This window comes from Pavona decussata, unplaced genomic scaffold (genome assembly GCF_977016875.1).
Source record: "Pavona decussata unplaced genomic scaffold, jaPavDecu1.1 SCAFFOLD_155, whole genome shotgun sequence".
Lineage (NCBI taxonomy): Eukaryota > Metazoa > Cnidaria > Anthozoa > Scleractinia > Agariciidae > Pavona > Pavona decussata.
Genome location: NW_028145567.1, coordinates 2,280,755 through 2,302,202, shown reverse-complemented (window position 1 = coordinate 2,302,202; position 21,448 = coordinate 2,280,755). Strand labels below are relative to the sequence as shown.

General features: G+C 40.6%; 1 protein-coding gene across 1 annotated transcript; it reads right to left on the bottom strand.

The window, feature by feature from the left end:
- Window positions 1-1,920: 1,920 nt before the first annotated feature.
- Window positions 1,921-19,113, bottom strand: LOC146465827 (lipid droplet-regulating VLDL assembly factor AUP1-like). Its single transcript, XM_085128144.1, has 15 exons — window positions 18,915-19,113; window positions 18,016-18,153; window positions 17,439-17,526; window positions 11,807-11,875; window positions 10,378-10,495; window positions 9,810-9,882; window positions 9,418-9,454; window positions 8,385-8,429; window positions 7,346-7,419; window positions 6,378-6,429; window positions 5,412-5,667; window positions 4,699-4,832; window positions 3,648-3,751; window positions 2,420-2,760; window positions 1,921-2,172 (listed from the first exon to the last, which is right to left on the bottom strand). Exons 1-14 carry the CDS (start codon window positions 18,944-18,946, stop codon window positions 2,736-2,738), a joined length of 1,245 nt encoding a protein of 414 aa, XP_084984270.1. The 5' UTR covers window positions 18,947-19,113; the 3' UTR covers window positions 1,921-2,172; window positions 2,420-2,735.
- Window positions 19,114-21,448: the final 2,335 nt, after the last annotated feature.

Below are 21,448 nucleotides of genomic sequence, written 5' to 3'. Positions count from 1 at the left end.
GTATGCGGACGTAAATTAATTTTAACATAAATGAACTGAAGAGAAAACATGTGGGCGGCTTGATTGAATAGAAAAAAGTCGAACAGCTCTCAGCTATTTTGTTTGCTCAACTCCGTCAAACCACTTTTATTCAAGAGTATAAAGTCACGGATACATTCCGCTCCCATGGTACGCACGCAAAAATACGTGACAGTGAAAAACTACCTTCCGAAAAGAGCCACAAAAGTATATTTGACTGCGCAGCGCAATTGTTCGAGTACAAGGTTAAAGATATTAGAGAGGTTAAGAATGACTTTTACCGCAAACGGCAAACGAGTGAGATATGAACACTTGACCATGTTTATCCTATATTTGCCGCTTGCTGTTTTCAGTTTCTCTGTCAAATCGAGTAGTTCTGAGTTAGCATCAAAGGCCACAATTAGCTTGCACTATTCTCATCTTTGTACTCTTAATTTCAAGAAAACATAAACGCGAATCTCACGTTTGCCGTTTGCCGTTTGCCGTTTGCCGTTTGCCGTAAACTGGATTATTAATCTCTCTTAATTAAACTGTTTTGATTAGATACCAACCAATATTTTTTCCAGACGTTTCTAGGCTACTGTCTCTTCTTCAGTGGTGAACAATGCAACTCTTCTTCCCTTCTGAATAGTCGAGAGTGTGGTGCAGCATAATATCACGGTGAATGTGTGACGTGAAAACTAGTACTCCGAAAATCGTAGCGACTCGGTGAAAAAGCAAGATCCCTATTTTTCTTACGCCGGGGCAAGAAATTAAGTTATTTCTTCGATGCAAGCAGTTACCACTGAAGTGTAGATGACGAGGCAACTTCTAAAAAGCGAGTTTTTTTTTAAGTGTCATGACCTCGATTTCCCACTTTGTCCGATTTGGAAATTGTCGGGCCTTCGAATGTGGCCGCCTTACACCTCTCTCGGTAGCTAGGAAGGCCAGGACCGACGAGATGTTGAGATAAAATCGTGTACACCAGACTCTTGCCCTGTCGCTATTATGTGGCGAGATAAGATTGGATACTAGAGTACATTGATTGGCGCAGGGAAGGAGCGGGTTGTTTTGGGAAAAGAAGAAGGAAAGATGATACTTCCTTTGTCCCTTCTCATGATTCTCCGATCCCCTCCTCCTCCCCTCGCCCCTTTGCAAATGCCACAAACAAAGGCCAAGGGTACTATGGTCGATCGAAGAAACACTAGGGAATTGGCCTATAACATGTCCACGGTTTGTTTTGTGCGCTACCTTTTTTTGTTTTCTGCAGCTGCAGGTTATTAGGGTCCAGTGAAAATAAAGCTTGTGGAAGGTGCAGGTCTACTGCTGCAGTCTGGCCTTGGGAGGGATTTAGGGTGGGAACTAGAGGGCCGTTTACACGACAGGTAAAAAAAAAAAATTATAAAATAAAAGTGGTAAGGAACCGTTGAAAAGTGGTACGGTACCCATGATTTTTGTAAAGAAATTTGCGCATCTTTGGACCCAGCACGGGTATTTCTTTACAAAAATCATTGGTGCCGTACCACTTTTTAACGGGTCCGTACTATTTTTTGCTTGTCGTGTAAACGGCCCTTTTTAAAGCCATTCAGAAAACCTTTATCCTATTCTAGAAAAACAGACTGCGAGCAGTAGTACTTTTTTTTTTCGTACCTTTTTCCTCAGATCACGCTTACAAAGTGACAGTAAAAAGAAAGGAAAGTCTCTAGAAACATGGCTACAGAACTTAGGACAAGTAAGAGACTGCTCGCTGTCTAAGAACTCTTTTAACCCTTTCATGTATAGGACTAAAAATACCCAAAAGGCAAACTTCAACCTGCACAGTGGAAAATGGCGTTCACATAATGTAATTATGTCCTGAGCGAAGGAAATAAATAAAATACTCATTAAAAAAATACTCGAATGGCGTTACAGAACACATCAGGATTTCTTGGTTTTGAATAGTTTATTTTCACTGATATTAGCTTGCTCTATACTACCCAAAACCTACAACAAAAGTGTTACTACTAAAGACAGGCACTAATTAATTTGAAACTCAGCAGTTGTGTAACTACGGATGAAAAGCAACAGCGAGAGGTTTTATTTTCCATGTACCAAGCCAGACAATTCGATGAAGTTTATTGTACGCTACTCAGTGCTACGATGTGCTCCATGCTTTCTGTATCTTCCTGTATACAGCTATTTCAATTAACGTTGTCGGATTAAAATCAAACTAAAAGACAAGACCGCAATGTTTTGTGGGATTATTTTTTATCAAAATCATCCCTGCACGTGCTAGTCATTGTACTGCTAATTACAACCTATTGTTTTCTCCAGGCATGACTGATTTTGATGAATTTATTCATAAAAACCCCACGTAAACTTTCGGTCTTGTCTTTTAGCTTCATGCTTTGAACCGACAACGTTAATTGAAATAGCTGTAAACCCTTTAACCGTCAAGATCAAAGGGCCAAGTCCCTTTATGAACTTAGGAACGGGCAACTGGAAGCCACTCTAAACATGTTTATCTAGACAGAACCATTAAATAAAAATGAACCAAAAAAGAGAAACGTGCATCCTTATACAGTTCTCTGAATGGATGATCTGATATTAACAAATATTTTTTTCATTGTTTCTTTTCACCATCACGGTGTTTTCTGCGTTCCAGATTTGTGGTGGAATTAGAAGCCAAAAACACAACTTGTGGTGCGGTGCATATGAACAGCACACCAACCCAACAGGAGACACCCCACTGCCATGTGCTATGTCTCTTTAGTGAAGAAGCGCCTGGAATAATAATAAAAGAAGAAAATTGTCACAAATTTTCTCAATCAAATGGTGATGTTATTGCTTATTAGGATCCAATTTCGGTTACCTACCAGGTAGTCTCCTTCGCAGCCGCTCCGGCTGGGGTCACGCAACGCTACTGGGGATGGGGAGCATTGCGTTACTCCGGCCGGAGCGGCTGCGAAGAAGACTACCTACTAGGGTACATTAGAGAAGCACTTATTACAAATTAAATCATTCTTGTTTTGTCTTTAATGTGGTTTGACTTTGACTTGAATGAAATAAAATGAAATAAAAATAACTGGCAGGAGGCAGACCAGCTGGCTATTTACAAGCGCGGCCGAGGAGTTGAACTCAGGGCTACCGAGAAACAACTCCAGCTAGCGGCCTGGGTGGGACTTGAAACCGGGACATCCGGATTTTCAAGTCTGGCGCCGTAACCGCTTAGTGGGCATATTTCATGGATTGGACTGGATAACTGAACTTCACCATTTCTTATCATGGCAGACTGATAACAATAGGTCCTCATCATAAACAAATAGAAGTCAGCAATACAGTCTAGACAAATGATGCACGCTATTCACTGCGCTCTAATTCAGGCACTACTCTATTACATCCAGCAGGGAAAATGAAAAAAATCCTTTGATGACAGATCTTTTAGTGAAGCTGCGCCTACACTAAATTTTGTCTTAAAACATACCTTTTTAAGTTAGCTTTTAGCCTTTAGCGCTTAAATTACTTTTTTTATTGTTAAACTTAGTTTATGTACATATTTAGTATATTCTACTATTGTAATGCGCTTTTCATCATTGCATGTTAAGAAGCACAATATAAATTAATAAATTATTAAATTATTATTATTAAGAATGAGAATGATTTGTATTCACCTTCTTGCATTTTCTAACATCATCGCTTTCCGTTGATTGAGAAGTTTTTGCCGTTCCTCTGGGGAGCGCGAGAATGAAATTGTCTGTGGTTTTGTTGGTGTGGTCTGGAAGAGAAAATCACAAAAGATAAGCTTCATGTAACTTTGGTTTTCTACTAACCTGCAGCCCATCAATACAAATATGGTAATGGTAATGTATTTATATACCACACACACTGCATGGTCTCATGGCGGTTTTGTAGGGTGAGATCGGATGTCAGCATTTAAAGGTGCCACTGACAGCCGCTATCAGTCCATATTTTGACCTCACCCACCCACCCAACCCACGCACGAATGTGAACGACAGATGAAATCAGAGATAGAGATAGACTGGTCACAACACTGGGGACTATGTCCCGTACTTTTTTCGAACAGTGTGTGGGTTCTTTAACATCCCACAGATTAATAGGAACAAGACAGTGTTGTGAGAGGGAACTTACAGTTCCTACGGAGAAGACTAGGAAGTCTAGCCATTCGTAGATGGGCAGCACTTTCTCCTTAGTTATTTAAAGACCCTGAGTATTGGTCTGCCCGGGGTTTGAACACACGACCTCCCGCACGGTAGTCCGGTGTTCTGCCAAATGAGCTAACCGGTCGGCGGTCAAGAAAAAGTGGTCAAGTGCTTGGTGGTCCAAATCCTGACCCTCGCTTCATACATGGAAAACTATGCTTCCTTCATGCAATATTATTGCCTCTCACTATACAGGATCAAGTCTATTATATGAAACAATGGGATTGACTACTGAGTCAAAGTTACCATGTAACAAAGCGTAATGTTAACAGTTATGCGTGCAAGTAAAAATATCGGGTCGTTGTTGTTTTATGTCATCCAGTGGAAGAAAAGAAAGCAACAAAGCAGTTCTAAAAACAGACAATTTGGAGCGGAAAATTAAACCAGCCAGAAACAGTGTTCAGTCACTTTTGAGTGAAACGAAAAACGAACTAAAATTCGACATGCTGTGAGATTGTTAAACTCGCAGCTCTTCAAAGAATAAATGCTGAACTACACGCACCTCATTCGAAATTCTTGTAGGACTGCCGTTCACATCACTGGATGATTCCACTTTGCTGCTTTCTTTCTCTGGCAGATAACTGACCCTTCCCTCCAGAAAATTGGTGATGGTTGTGTCAACGCAGTGTGTTCGACCTAGAACAAGTAATTGACAACTACAGTTAACTTTAAGACTCAAGCAGAATGAAACCAGAGAATACTCTGATGTTCCAACAGAAGTCTGATAATTATATGGTGTAGCTAATTCAATATTTTTTATTTTGACACTGAATGAAAAAAAAAAGGTAAAATTTATAAATAGTTTTACATATAGTCAAATAAATACCGAGCAGTAAAGAAGCCCAGAGCTTATGGGAATCTGCAGAGTGGCCAGTAATGCATGATTTAACAAAACAGAAAGATGATGACATGAGATCCATAATCGCAGTCAAAAATCTGGGAGACACTTGACCGAACATGCCAAAGTACCCCTTCTCCCTAAAATCAACAACCACAAAAAATTTATGTGTTTTCATTTGTAGCACCCAAAGTTTTGCACTGTCAACTTTGCCACATGTGAGATGCAGTATAAGGTGCCTAGGTGCCAAAATCATTTTTCCTGGGGTGAAATTTTGTCTTTGCCACAGCTCTTCTTGTGAAATATTTTTGAAAAGGGAGCTGAGTTTAACCTTAACCCAGCTTTTATTACGCAAGTTTGCAGCGTGAGTTACTCACTCAAGTCTCTGGATATAGCATCAGATGGGACCTGTGGCAGCACTTCCTTGACTTGCTGTACCATTCGCATCAGCCTTGTGTTGGGACTAACATTGCTTGGGTCTTGAGTTGGAGGGGTTACACTACCATTCAGCTGAGCTGGCTTGGGAAGCTGTGATTGAGCCATTGCAGCTTGTGTTTTGATTTGCTTTATTAATTCACCGACATCATCAGATGAATAACTTGTAGCTGGCACTCCTAGAATGCTGGCCATGTGCTACAAAATAAAACAAAATAATACTTATTAAGGACGGTGCCTACTTTTGTTACTGCGCATACGTTCTGCACATCTCGAGATACTCGGGTTTCCTATGGGTGGTGCCTACTAATACACGGATATTTTTGAACAGTTTAAAACTATGCAGAGAAAGCAAAACTTAGCAAGTGCTCTCGGTATTTAAAAGAAAATTGGGGGTAAACATGCATTTTTAGAGATAATAAAGCTTCAATTTGATAAAAAAAAAATGCCATACATTGCTTTGTACTTTAGCACTCTTTAGAATTAGTGTTTCTTAATTATCTCTAAAAAATGTGTGGTTACCCCCAATTTTCTTTCTGGTTAATAAACTGTGCAAAAATATTTCTGTATTAGTAGATGCCATCCTTAATACCACGTATGTGCAGTCCCCTACCCCTCCTGGGCTAGGGAGTTAAATTCAACTCAGCCCAAGACTTGAAAATAAAAAACAACGTCTGATACCAACAGTTTACTTACAGCCATCAGGCATGTTGTGATACAATCAATTCTTGCCTTGTGTACACATTCACTATCTCAGACATCCCATCAATAGTTTATGTTTGTGGTCAATAAGCTATCATGGTCCTGGAGGTCTCCATTAATACTAACAACGGCAGTTGACTACAGTAACTGTAATATGCCCACTTCAACTGTTCTTACAATACTGGGAAGAATCTCTGTACACATACCTTCTGAATTTCGCTACAATCCTTTGACTTCAATTCTACTTGAGGAAGTACTCTGAAGTAAAATAATGAAATAGTACCAGTTTAACTTAAAAATCATTCTCATTTGATTAATAGTAAAATCAAGAATGCTCTGTACAAGAATTAGAAGCTACAGTGTAACATTAAACCTTGCTCTCCATATATGGTCAACTCCCTTTATTGTGACCACCCTTGGGACCGCAAGTTAGTGTCCTTAATAGTGAGAGTCTGTAATAGCGGGAATTTATTTCAGTCAAACTGCAATTTATTTTTGCTGGGGATGTAGCTGCTGTCCATATATTTATTGGAGTGTCTGTAATAGTGAGGTGCCTCTCTCTGTATCCCACTTTTCAATACAGCCTACAACAAAATGATTTTTGTTTTATTCCAATTCCTGGCCCAATTTCTCTCCTGTTTCCCTTGGGTGCCTCCAAGCAGTCTTAGTTTTTGAGGGATCTTAATTAGCTTTCAAGGGGCAAGGCTGTTGCCTAATAGAAGCCTGGTCACCCAATAAAATGCTCTGGGCACCTTAAAATTGCACCGGCACCTAACACTTCACATGTTAGGTTGCCAACTTCTCGGCTTTTGACCTTGTAGGCTCCTTGTAAATTTCCCTAGGCAACAGCCTTGAGAGGTCTTAGGGTCTTAGGTCTTGGCTTTCATGCCACTGTTTCCCTCCCTCGATCTTTTCTTCTACTATAGTTTAATGTTCTGAGTGCTCTATATTTACACACACACCTACAGTGCAGACAGACAGACATCTTTATTTAGTCATAAAGCTCAGGGAAGTCCCTTCAGGAGCTTCCATGTAAAGGCACCCTGCTATCAATAGGAGCCCTGCCCACTACTAACCTTATGTGCATACCTTTCTTTAAGCAAAGCCTGTATGATTGCATTTTGCTCCAAAGTTAGTGAACTGATATTAAACAGATACATGCAGCACTACTAACCTTATGTGATAATGTGTGTATGGAACAAACATGGACCAGAACAAATCTTGCCACCAGCCGCTTTCTAAAACATGCTATTAAAAAAGAAGTAAACAAGTGAGTGCACATGTATCTACATGTAATGCTGTAGCCTTTTTTAATTCCTTGTTCCAAACAATTTTGTTCTGCTTATTAATATGTTTTTTCTTGGCTATGGGTTGATGTCATACACACCCAGGCAGTACAGCTATGTGTAGACTGTTCAGTATGTATCCTATTTTACTGAGTGAATACTTCATTTGGGAGAGAAAAATCTGAGAATCTGAGCATAAGACTATCGATAGGGGAATTATCCACCTTACCCACCCCCCCCCCCCCCCTCTTCAATAGGTTTGTAATTTCTCAAGATTTTGCTCCTTTGGTATAGAAGCCCTTTGGGTAAAAGTGAAGAACAGCTCACCTCACCTGACTGTCGGCCGACAGTTGGCCAAAAGTTGACCGTGCAAGACAGTGGCACGTCGAAAGTATGTAAAGTAAAGCTAAGTTGAACAGTAACCAAGTAAATGTACGCTTTCTACACTTTTGCTAAGTTTTTTAAAAGACTTTGTTGATTTTGTGTATGTCTTTTTGGTCATAGGTTTAAGGGTTTTTAAGTCAAATTTTTTCCTCCAGCCAACTGTTGTTAACCTGTCAGTAATCTCTCAGCTAACAGTTGGCTGACAGTCGACCGGCAGTCGGTGGAGGTGAGCTGTTCTTCACTTTTACCGCCCCTTGTCCCCATTCCCCACATGTTTCTCAGATATTGTTTCAAAAGAGTACACTGAAATTATAGCTCACTTTGGAAAAGAGTGACTGCCTGGTACAAGCATGGACCCTGCATGCTTGACTATGGGACTATACTTTATCTCAAAACAATGTTCCATATTAGATAATAAATTAAACTGTTTAGTGAGACCCAATTAAGCGAACTCTCTTAACACACCAACAAATGAATAATTATTGGTCTTAACATTTTCAGAACTTTAACAATGTTTTCATAATCTTTTATTTGTTAACTTACAGCAGGTATCTGGACAATTAGAGGACGTCGCACGGAGATCAACACCTGCAAGAGTTAGGGTACCAATATAAGGTCAACTTAAAAGCAAGCATTGTTGAAAAGTCCAAACTAACTAGTTTTTTTGTAATTACAAATTTTTACATTTTTATTTATCAAATAAAATATATCTCATTTACTGATATTACTTCATAAAATGCCACTTTTGAAATAAAATGAAGTTAGATAATATAATTTACACTTCACTACTTACTCAGTAGAGGGGGGAGAGGAGGGGGTGGGGGGGAGAGGGTAACAAGTATATATATATATATTTTTTCAAGTATTTACATCACAGGGCGCCCACACAAACTATGTGACCGTTTGTATTTTGAATTTATAGAGGCAATGTATGGGAATATCGAAAATCCTCGTATTATCGTACTAGATTGCGATAGATATTCTCATTTAACATCAAAATAAACGTAGTTTTACCTTAAATGTTGTGTGTTGTCGTTCCTGAGGTTGAAGACGGTGATTTTAGCCATTTGAAGGGTTCGGCGTTGAACGTTCACTCGAGCGTAATAGAAGAGTGACAAGGGAGGAAAACTTGTTTTGAAAGGGTTCCAGCGCCGGAGCGATGCGTTTTTTGGGGAAAAATCGCTCCGGCGCTGGAACCCTTTCAAAACTTTGATTCCTCCCTTCTCCTTCTTATATATGGAACAGTCAACGGCGAACTCAAACTCCTTCAAAATCGCTCAAAAAACCGCTTTTGAGGTGAAAGGACGACTATATACCACAGATAAGGTAATTCAACGTTTATTTATCATTGATTTATATACATAGTTAGCGATATATCGCTATAGGTGAAGCAAACGGTAAATCCAGTGCATTTACTATATAATAACAATCGGCTACACAGACACATTGTGTGGGCCCCCTGTGTTTACATGTACTTGTCTTTATATGTATCTCCATTTCTCATTAATCACCAGTTTAAATAACAAAAAGAAAACAATGTTAAAGTACTGGACAAGTTTTTAACTAGATTACTTACAGGTAATACAGTGTCACTGAACTGAAATCCCCAGGAACTGCAATATAAACCATAACAAACACCATTAAGTTCCCCACTACAGAAACTGTTTAAAGACTATAGTTCGAGTATAAAGGGATTGTGAGATCGTTTGGGTAAACGGATGTGCATCATGCTGACGAATAGGCGCATTTTCCAGCATTATTTTTCTGATGGTAGTATTACTAGCTCTTGTTATGTAGTCTTCACCTAAAAAAGTATTTCCGTACAACTGACTGCCAAGAAATGCACTTGTTCATCAGTGCAATTTAGGTAAACATAATTAGTCAGAATTTTAAATTTTTCTGACATACATGTAATTTTTAAAGATGTACTTAAAATGCTGATCCCAGTACAAAAGGCTTGATACGTACTTGAACTTCAAAAGACCTCTCCTTCCACTGGTGATTTGTTCCTCAGGAAATACCAGGAGAGGATGGCTAAAACCTAAACATGAAGTAGTAAGTTAGAACACGTAGCGACATGTAGCACTCTGACTGGTTGAAAGCCAGGCCACTTTCTTTGAAATGGCATGACAATAAAATGTTTCATGGATTACTTTACAAAGAAAATAGAACAGGTTTTGACTGTATTTAAACAAACTTATAAACATACTTGTACAAGTTTGTGAGAACTTTTAAACAGTGCTTAGTAGGAAACTTTGCCCACAGTTTGCATTTCAAGAAATTTCTCATTCTTCAATTATGCGCCAAGCCCTTCAATAATAATTCATTACTGGCTATCTTACGCTCTCAGTTTCTCAAACAACTTTGGGTTTCCTTTAAAATAACTGGAGTCTGCTGAATAATCAGTGAATAATAAAGGAATGCTTTCTCAAGCTACATGTACATGTATGTATCAAGAGAATATCCAACCAAAATGAATTCCAAAATTGAATAATATTTTTACTAAACATGAACCATTTTCTATGGCTGTACTTACCCTGTAAATATTCCTTTATCTTGTTATCCATATTTTCTCTGTCTTTATCATCATCATAAAATTCTCTGTATCCCAGGATCCACTTAATTAGCCATGGACAATCACATTTGCTAAAAGGCTGGGAAACAAAGAAAAAAAAGAAAAATTTATATTATTTTAATTATAGGAACAAAACTGTTATGCGTTGAAAAATGTTATACATTGTAATTACACGGAATGCCCGCAGGGCATGACGTGTCTAGGTTTCGGTCGGGTATCTTTTTTTTCATCGGTGTCATAAATGTGCACATTAATTTATGCATTAAACGCTGTCCTCCCCTAGTAAGGATATATTGTTCTGATTGTCTTCAACAGAAGCGGCCCAATCAAAATCTATTTTTCAGGCACATATCACGAGAGAGGGGACCCACTCATCACTTCTGTGTGATGTCAAATCATCATTTGATTTATTCATTGAAACTAGATTAAATTCTTCCCTCTCCCAGAAGGGATCTATTGTTTCGATTGTCTTGAACAAAAGCGGCCCAATCAAACTCCATTATCTGCGCGTATATCAGTGACGAGGGAGGGGACCCACTCATCTCTACTTGTGTGACGTCAAAGCAAATCATCATTTGGAAAAGTTGTTTTCGTTCAATGGCGGCCACATGTCTGAATTTAAGACTCCAGATCTGCCGTTTTCAGAGAGAAACAACCTTTTTCAAGCAGTAAATCGAAATAATAACTTCTAGGTAGTACTCGACAGTTGAAACGGCGGAAATTGGGAGAGTTTACAGCAAAGAAAATCCGCTTTAAAAAGCAGATCGAATGATCAACGCGAAGGATTAGAGCTAGAGGAGGCCAGACCAGTTCAGCGGGGTCATGACGTTATTGCATAGTTATTTCTGGTATGATTCCTAGTAACACAACGATAAGTATCACGCAATATATCTGAATAAAACCATTCAGACAATTATTTCAATGGCCAAGGGAGGATATTTTTTAAATATCTGCGAAACATACAATGGGGAATAATTGGGGCTACATTAAGCATTCCGTGTAATGCCATTAGAGGGGCATCTTGTTACTAACAAAGGCAGTTGGAAATTGACTTTATCCAAAAAATTATTTTTAGGGACATCTGGCTTGCAAAATAATTATTGCAAAATTTGGCACTAGCAAATATTTCATTTATTGTTATAAGGGAAGCATTTAACAAAAATTTATCTTAATACTAGGTATTAAACCTCTAGATCACGGAGGGTCATGGGTTCAAATCCCATCTGGAGCTCGGTTTTTTTTTTCCAAGTTTCCCATGATGCAAAAACTTATCATGTTGTTATTTCTACAAAAAGACTCTTTGGTGGTTATAATTTTAAACCTCTGACTATTAAATTGGGTTAAAACATAAAAAAAAATCAAAATTTTGAGAAATGTTAATGGCACTAACCATAATACTAGGAAGAATAGTTTCTATGGCAACATTATCCAGGTGGGTCACATGATTACTGATAATAACCTGAAAATAAACAAGCAAAACAGCAAGTTATCAAACCACAATAGGATATAGATAACTGTACCCTTACCATTATGGTTTACATGACTATTTATCTTTGGCTTTTTAGACCCCCTCCCCTTTGAATTACATGTACCTTCTGTTGGGGAGAGGGTAATGGACATTTCCTGGAACTGGGCATTGTTACAAGACTACGTAGACTACTTAGGGGGCAATGAGTATTTATTTACAAAAGAAATTTAAGACAACCTGTTTTTGCTGATTTTATCAGAGAAATCTGGAAGAAAGTTGAAAACTAAACTTGACATGGTTAATTGCTTCTGTGTACAAGAGTATCCAAGCCTAACAAAACGGGCCTTAATGTTTAGGCTTCCATTGATGCCAATGTATATATATTTTCATATTAACTTTATTTCAAAGTGAAACTAAAAAGTGACGAAAAAGCCCCTTGAAGCCTGATGCATTTCTTATGAACAACAAAATAAAATTATCTGTCAAATGAATGAAGAATTTTCCATGGACACAGCTGTAGTTATCAAGAACAACACTGCATAATGGAAATAAATGTGATGGAATATTTTAAGCCTGCTGAATAAATAAGAATGACGTATTATTCAATGAATGACGCAGACATACTCAGAAAAAGGAAATCCGAGTACTCCCATCAGGAGTCGAACCTAAGACCTTCCAATTACTAGTTCTGCATACCACTAGGATTGGAATATCAATCCTAGCAGTATGCAGGATGTTCGTCGCATGAACCTAGTTTAATGGCCTTAGCTACCACTGTAACGACAGGCGGAAAGACACAGAGTCCGCAAAACACAACTTATTTATTCCGGTTGAACAGCGACAACAAAACTTCAAGATGGCTTCTACAAGCTCGGTCACGTGACACGCAAGGCGGGAACTAGACTTGTACTTCATGTAACCATACTCGTTACATCTCCCTTCCTAAGTCTAATAGTTTAGTTTATGCATACAGAACGTTAATGATAATAAAAAAAGCAATAAGTTAAACATAATGTTCAAATCTGCCTTAAAAAGTCTTCTATATTAAAACGCCCCCGCAAAAGTACATAATAAAGCCAAATTGAAAAAAGGGGCAACAAGGCAGAGTCAGTGTCTTATTTCAGCACTCATAATCTTTTAACCACACTGGGGGGCGGCGGTTCCGCACTGGACGACCTTCAGTATGAGGCCCAGAAACCACTGGTGATGATGGTATCATTGCCTGTGGCGGCTCAGCAGGACTTGACTCTACCAGTTCCATTGGATCGGTCATGTCGAGGTTTGTCTCCACTGACTCCGGTAACTCTTCGGATGTTGCTCTGAGCCATTTGCGGTTCCGACGATAATGCTTTCCGTTCACTTCAACCAAGTAGGAACGGGTCCCCTCCTCTCCAATGACGCGCCCCAGTGACCATTCCTTCTCGCGTGGCAATCGCATTCTAATGGCATCACCATCAAGCAATTTTGGCAGTTCATGTGAGTGACGATCATAGTAGTATTTCTGCTTCTGCTTTCTAATCTTGATCTTTTCGGGGACATCAGTTATCACCTGTGGAGTTAGCAATTGCTTGGCTACTGGGAGACAGGTGCGTGTTCGCCTACCATATAGTAGCTGAACAGGAGAAGCATTCATACCCTCAGTTGGTGTGTTGCGCCACTCAAGTAACGCCAGCAGAGGATCACGCTTATCAGCTCGGGCTTTGGTCAGCAATGACTTGCAAGTCTTAACTGCATTTTCCACACGACCATTACTTTGTGCGTGATAAGGGCTTGATGTGACGTGGTGAAAATCCCATTCCTTACTGAAGGTCTGGAAATCTTCACTGTTGAAGGGGGGGCCATTGTCACTGATGAGAGTCACAGGAATACCATGCCTAGAAAACCACGCCTTTAGAATGGTGATAACACGGTTGCTGGTGGTGCTACTCATATCTTGCACTTCAAAATAGCCAGAGTAGTAATCAACGGCTATCAAAAATGATTGCCCGTCCAGCACGAAAAGATCAACACCAACTTTCTGCCATGGCAAATTAGGCACATCATGAGGCTTTAAAGGCTCTTTACATTGTTCGGGCTGATAACGGTTACAGATTCCACACCTTGACAAGTGATCTTTGAGCTGGGCTGTGATTCCAGGCCAGTAAACAATGTCGCCGGCACGACGCAATGTTCCTTCTATTCCAATATGTGATTCATGTAGGCTCTTTACAACACCAGAACGCTCTTTAAATGGTATCACAAGGCGATGACCCTTGTATACCAATCCATCTTCTATGGTCAGCTCATCACGGCTGTTCCAATACAGCTCAATTACTTGCCTCCGACGCCGGTCATATTTGTGAGCTTCTGACAGGGTCTCTGGCCAACCCTCATGAATAACATCAGACAGGGTCTGTAATTCTTCATCCTGAGCAGTCTCCTTGCGCAGCTCTTCCAGGCGAGTGGGGGAGACACTTAGATCTTCACCATTTTTAATCTGCTCTAACTCAAAAGCGAACAGTCGTTCTCTGACAGAACGGACGTCACTGTCCTGGGTCTGACTTACTGGTTCCTTTTCCAAGTAAGCGCGACTTAATGTGTCAGCCAAGAACATGGTCTCTCCTTTCTTGTATACCACTTGGATGTCATAGTTCTGTAAGCGGAGACGCATGCGTTGGAGGCGTTTTGGCGAACTGTGGATTGGCTTCTTGAATATGGTTTCCAACGGCTTGTGGTCTGACTGCACAATTACATCGCTCCTTCCAAAAATGTACTGATCAAATTTCTCACAAGCATAAACTATGGCGAGTAGCTCTTTTTCAATCTGCGCATAGTTTTGTTCCGTTTGAGTCATCACACGAGAGCTGTAAGCCACTGGGCGCTCCTCCTGTAGCAGAGCTGCACCAAGTCCACTTTGGGAAGCATCGCATTGAATGACCACTGGCTTATTCACGTCATAGTAGGCAAGTACAGGTGCAGATACAATCAATTCCTTGACATGGGCCACAGCATCAGTATGACTTTGCAGCCAACACCACTCAGCATCCTTTTCAGTGAGTTTTCTCAAGACTTCTGTTTCTTCGGATAGACGTGGGAGGAACTTTGCCAAGTAGTTCACCATGCCCAGGAACCTACGTAAGGACTGGACATCAGTCGGGTCTGGCATCCCCACAATTGCCTCAACCTTGTGTGGATCTGGTTTCAGTCCCTCACGGGTTAGAATGTGTCCGATGAAGGGAACTTCTTGCTGTCTCAGTCGGGCTTTCTTCTTGTTCAACTTCAGGTTTCTCTCACGGCAACGGTCTAGGAAGGCACGCACATTCCGGTCATGGTCTGTCTGCCACTCAGCAGGTGTGTTGCCAAATCCAACGATCACAAAATCATCTGCAATTACTTCTACTCCTTTAAGCCCCTCAATGTGCTCTCGCATTTTGCGCTGCCAAACTTCCGGTGCACTATTGATGCCGAATGGCATTCGCTTCCAACGGTAGCGCCCGAACGGGGTGTTAAACGTTGTTAAACTAGTAGACTCATCGTCAAGTTCCACTTGCCAGAAACCATTACTGGCATCAAAAACACTGAACAATTTTGCCCCATTCAGCCTAGTTGCAATCTCTTCAATTGTCGGCATCGGGAAGTGTTCACGCTTTATGGCAAGATTCAGATCCCTGGGATCCAAACAGATGCGTAACTTGGTTTCCCCCTCAGCTTCGGTGGATGGCTTGGTCACCACTAGCATACTGGATACCCAGTCAGTAGGATGGTCGACTTGTTCGATTATGTTAGCAGCTACCATTTCTTCAAGTTTCCGCTGAACTCGCTCAGTCATCGCAACAGGTAAACGCCGCGGAGGATGCACTACAGGTCTGATGGACTCGTCTGTTACAATGTGGTACTGTCCGTCCAACTTTCCAAGGCCTTCAAATACATCGTCATACTCTTCCAGCAATGGCTCTGTGTCGGACTTCAGTACATTGACGCGTGGATCTCGGTCACTGTCTAGAATCTTTATCAAGTTCATTTCCAGCATTGTCTGCTTAGACAGTATGGGCTCATACCCATGGCCCCTGACTACATTGACTTCAATTTTGTGTGCGTTTCCTTTGCGGGAGACATACACTGTGGCTTTACCCTCGATGGGTTGCTCATCTCCATTAGCTAAAACCAGGATTGACTTGCCGCGTGCATTGAGGAAATTCAAGTGCAGATCGCCAGTCACCTTCTTGTACACATCCAAGGGCAAAAGATTGCATTCAGCCCCCGTGTCCATTAAGAAGCTTACATCGTGACCTGAAAGGGGGTTAGACTCTTTTGATACAGTGAGGGTAACCATCTCACGACCTCCGTTTCCAACACCTGCGGCACTTAAATAAAATCGCTCTTGGACAGAAGACACCTTGCTTTTTGCTGGGCACTTGACAACAAAATGATTCCTTCTTTTACAATATGCACAAATCTGGCCAAAGGCAGGGCAGCTACGTCTTTCGTGGTTCCTACCACAGAATCTGCAGTCCTTGATCCAGCCACTGCTGACAGATGGGACATTTTCTGACTGCTCTTTCTCTTTCTCTTTCACAACACTCAATCCAGACTCAGCAGACATAACTTTCATTTGAACAGCTGTACCCTCGGCGGCACGAGCGATATCTATAGCTTTCTCAAGAGTCAATTTCTTCTCTTTGAGCAAATTTTCACGTACCTTCGCAGTTTTGGTACCTGTCACCAGTCGATCCCGGAGAAGCTGATCGGGTGTGATTGACTCGAAATCACAATTTGCTGCAATTTGGCGAAGCTCCGTCAAATATTGATCAACAGTTTCAGATTCCCGCTGATCCTGCGTAAAGAAAAGAAAACGTTCGTAAATAGTGTTTTCCCTGGGAATGCAATACTCTTCGAACTTGCTTACAACCGCAGCGATTTTCTTCGCGTCGTCTGGCGAGGCCCACGTGAAAGTACGAAACACCTTGTTCGCTTCTTTTCCAATTACGGCCAAAAGTGTTGCTACTTGGCGTGCTTCTTCCTCTTTATCTAGCTTTGTAGCCAGCCTGTAATTATTCCAAGCAGAAACCCAAGTTCGCCAATTGGACGCTGTCGAACCATCGTTTAGCTCGAGTATGTCAGGAGGAGGTATTTGGAAATTCGCCATGGTTATCAAACTTGAAGCCGGACTTTCGCTATTTTGAACACTGGTTTCAGGCATAAATTCGGTAGCTTCTGCCACAAATCATTCCTTTTCGTGACGTGTGGATCCGGGAAACTTCTGACACCATGTAACGACAGGTGGAAAGACACAGAGTCCGCAAAACACAACTTATTTATTCCGGTTGAACAGCGACAACAAAACTTCAAGATGGCTTCTACAAGCTCGGTCACGTGACACGCAAGGCGGGAACTAGACTTGTACTTCATGTAACCATACTCGTTACAACCACGAGTCTCCTGTAGCTCAGTGGTAAAGCATCTGAACTAGGTTCGACTCCTGATAGGAGCACTCTGATTTCCTTTTTCCATGTATGCCTGCGTCATTCATTGGATAACATGTCATTCTCAACACTATTATATAACATTGCTGTACCTTTTGCTGGTCCCTTTTGTAATGTTCTGCTACCCCTTCCTGTGTGACAGCCACCCCAAGTATATAACAAGACACTCTAAGGAGAATCCTGCAGCATAAAGGAAGTTATTTATAAATGAAGGGCGCAGAGCAAAACCAACCTAAATGACATTTCAAATCACTTTTTGTTGTGTAAGCCCAGATTCCCCGGAGATTTTGCATGTGGCCTTGAATTTCTTCAGGAAACATTACAGTAACTCCAATGTTTTATCTACTGCTTTGTTCGCAATAAAAAACTATATTTATGGGGAAGATTTACGTTTTTATCGCAAAATGAACCACAAAGCCGCAGATAAAACGTTGAAGCAATATTTCCTGAAGGAATTCAAGGCCACATGCAAAAACGCCAGTGAATCTGAGTGAAAACAACAAATGGCTATCTGAAATGCAGCATAAGTCAGTTAAACTCTGAGCTCTTCAAATAGAGCAGTTAATTAAGGTTACTGAAAGATATGCAATCATGTAAAATATCCTAGGCATAAGGCGTGCAGGCGTGTTAATATTATAGGTATAATGGCATTAACCAGACATTTCATACCTTTTAACAAATGATTCTTTTGGTAAGAATGACAGTATTAGGAGAAGCTGAAGTCCAAAGAAGAATCTAAATATCACAAGTAATAGTCCACAAGGAATATAAAACAATAGAAGAAACAATGCACCTCCATCCGGTAGCCTGAAAAACATAGACAAATCACATACATTTTGTACACTGTATAACTAAATTTTGATATTTGGGTAATAGAACGATTACCCTAACAGCAGGGTTCCTGAGGAATTTAAGAAAACAGGGACAAGTCAAAGTTAACTTATCATGCTTCGGGCACGCACCGAGACACCTCACATGACATCAAGGCTAGGGTTCAAATTCCCCACCCCTTATGCATGGCGATCAAATTCCTCACACCTGGGAAGGCAAAGAGGTCAAATGCCCAGGGTATGCTGGGGGGGAGGGGGGGGGGGAGCGGTGTTGAAGCTTTGATTTGACCGGTACATTACAACTTCCAGTATCACAGTTTCTCAGAGTTTTGTTAAAGTGTTGAATTTCCCATTTAATGTTGTTGTCAAAAAGGAAATAAGCATCCCCTCCACAAGAAGCGCCCTCCTTTGAGCTACCAAAAGTAATTTAGCTCCACGGCGGTAAATCGAGTCATTAGGGTACGTTAATGTTTCATTAATGATTACTGACAAATTAACACAGCTGATTATAAACACAAGATAAAAAGGACAAAGATTCAAGGAAACAGCTGAGTACCCTATTGTAAATTAAAATAGCAAACATTTTCATAAGTTTACATATTTTTGACTAGTTGCAATTTTAGACGTCTCTATATTTCTATGATACAAGCCGAACAATCTAGTCAAAGAAACTGATCTGTGATATCTTTCTGCCAAAGCCATGGCCTTGGGGTAGTAAATAGTGCATGGCCACCATACCTGTTGTGAACGAAAAGCTCCTTTAGAGCCATTTTTCCAAGGCGCAGTGTAACACTGATAAAGAATCGGCGTCCGGAGAATTTAAATAAGAGGACAACGTTCAAAAAAAGACTCAGTATGTAGAGAAACAATCTCGTTTTCCCATGAAAAGTCGAGAGAAGTCGCCTTCCTTTATCTATCAATCGATCACCGAGTGACCCGAGCCCACGATTGGAACAGTCAGCAGACAAAGGACATAGAAAGTGAAAGGTTATGTAATGACACACAGAGTTTCTATGTGGAGTGATCGAATAGCGCGCGGGAAATATATTTTTCCAATATTTCGAAAGGCACGGCCTTCCTTCTTCAGGGTATCTCAGAAACTCACAAACTAAGAAAAAAGATTGTAACGTCTTTTGTCTTAGGGTAAGGGAAGTTTCTGTGCCTTTCGAAATATTGAAAAATATATGTCCCATGAAATCACCCTTTTCTAGCTCTTTCCCTGCGCGGTTTTGACGGTTTTCCAGCCCCAAGCCAAACTGAGGAAAAATTTCAGTCTCCTATTATAACACCTCTTGCCGAGTGATGCCGGTTCGTTGCGAAATGACAGTCTCGAAAGAGATAAAATCAAGGCTCGTAGAATTACTTTTTTCATTTTAACCAGCCGGCCGACGCATTTTCACGGGATAGAGGGTGATCAGAAACGAAACATTTTCACCTATTACTGTGAGGTGAATTTGTTATGAAAGACAACTTTTTCTCTCCAAATCAACAACCAGTAGTGTCCGCAACTTATTCATTTACAATACTGATTAAAGTATTGAAAAAATTTTTCCGTTAAGCCACCGTGGAAGGTTTGCGTTGCAAACCGAAACATCGGGCTAATTTGTTTTAAATATATTTCAGTTATTCTAGACATTTTGCTTTAATATTTTTCGCTACCTCCACCGTTAGGATCAGTCCGAGTGCCGTCTATATTTCGCATCTGAGGTAACTTCTGTCTGAAGTACCGGAGTAGGAGATGTCTGCATCTGTGAACATTCGCGATAGGCGGATCCCGGATCTTGTAACCCATGCAACAACTATAGCAGCTGCAAAGCTGCAAATATAGTCTTACTCTTATAAAAGAACCGAAAGAGTGAAAAGAAGAAAAATGAAAACAAAGCAAAAATGAAATAATAAGACAAGAAAAGAAAGGAAAAATTGTGTCTCACAAACACATCATCAGTAGCCTGGCCCGAATTTCTACAAATCCCAAAACTTTCACAGCTTTTCTGCAACTTGAATTTGTGGAGAGACTTCAAAACTTAGGGCCACTGACGAAACAGGATTCGGTTACCCCAACTCATTTTAACCCTCAAAAATTTCTGCCATGTGACCTATTATTATTGCTTCTTTGCGCAAGTAGAAAGTAGAAAATGAACCAACGAGATGGCATACAAAATATCTAATTTTACAATTACTGTCAAAATGACGCCATAAAATGTTTAAAACTTGGCAGTGAAACCACTCGCTTCCACTTGAGTATTGAACATTTTTTGACGTCATTTTATGGTCTATAAGAGTATAGACTAAAGAAAACTACCGTCGATTTGTTAAATACAAGGCAACATTTTTGTCAACTTTTTTTGGTATAGCCAGTTGACTTCAATTTATAATTGCACGGGAACAATGAGCAAAACAGTATTTAAGACCCCTAAAATCCTTGCTATGCGAATTTTTGGTGATTTGGGGTTTTTAATTGATTGCTGTTCTTTTCTATACAACAATAGTTTAAACTTCGTGGGGGCCAGTTAACCGAAGAATGAGCCACGCCTTACATGCTCCAATAAGTATGAAGCCATACGTTAGAGCTTCTGCTTATTCAGATACAAACCGTGGGCAAAAGGGACACATTTGCAGCTAATCGAGTGCATTTTCAGATTAGGCGAAGGGAAGGACACAGGGTACACAGAGAAAAAATATTGTAGTCAGTGAGAAAAGGGAGAGAGGTCCGGCTCTCTCCTCGGTAGGTTTTGCTCCTTTTTCTCTTTTCTTTGTTACATTTTTTATAACTCGTACATCTTTCGTTCTCTCCCCACAATCTGTAGACCTCGAACGACCGCTGTTTAAGGCAGACCACTGTTTACGTTATGTGCCAATCAATTCCAACCTTCTTCATCCCCCCCCCCCCCCCCTTCCTAGACCTATCCCCGGCATTTGATTGTTTTCCGTGCCCGGAGAGTAGGGCATTTTAGGGGTGGATCCAGAAAATACAGAAAGAGAGGGCCGAAGAAATTGTGACGAGAGCGCAAGAGATCCCCCAAACGCCCCCCCCCCCCCTTCCCCTCTCCCATGCAATGACAAATTCACATTTGTTGAGATTCTGATTTACAGGATTCTAGGAGCATATAAGAGGATTTTTTAAAACGATCGGAGCAGATTGCATAATACCATTGGAAACACGGCTACAAAAACTTTTTTAAAAAGTATATTTAATTTCTTGTATATTTTTAAGAAAAAAAGAAAAAGAGGGGCCGCGGCTCCCTTGCCCCCGTCCCCGGGGCCCCTAAATC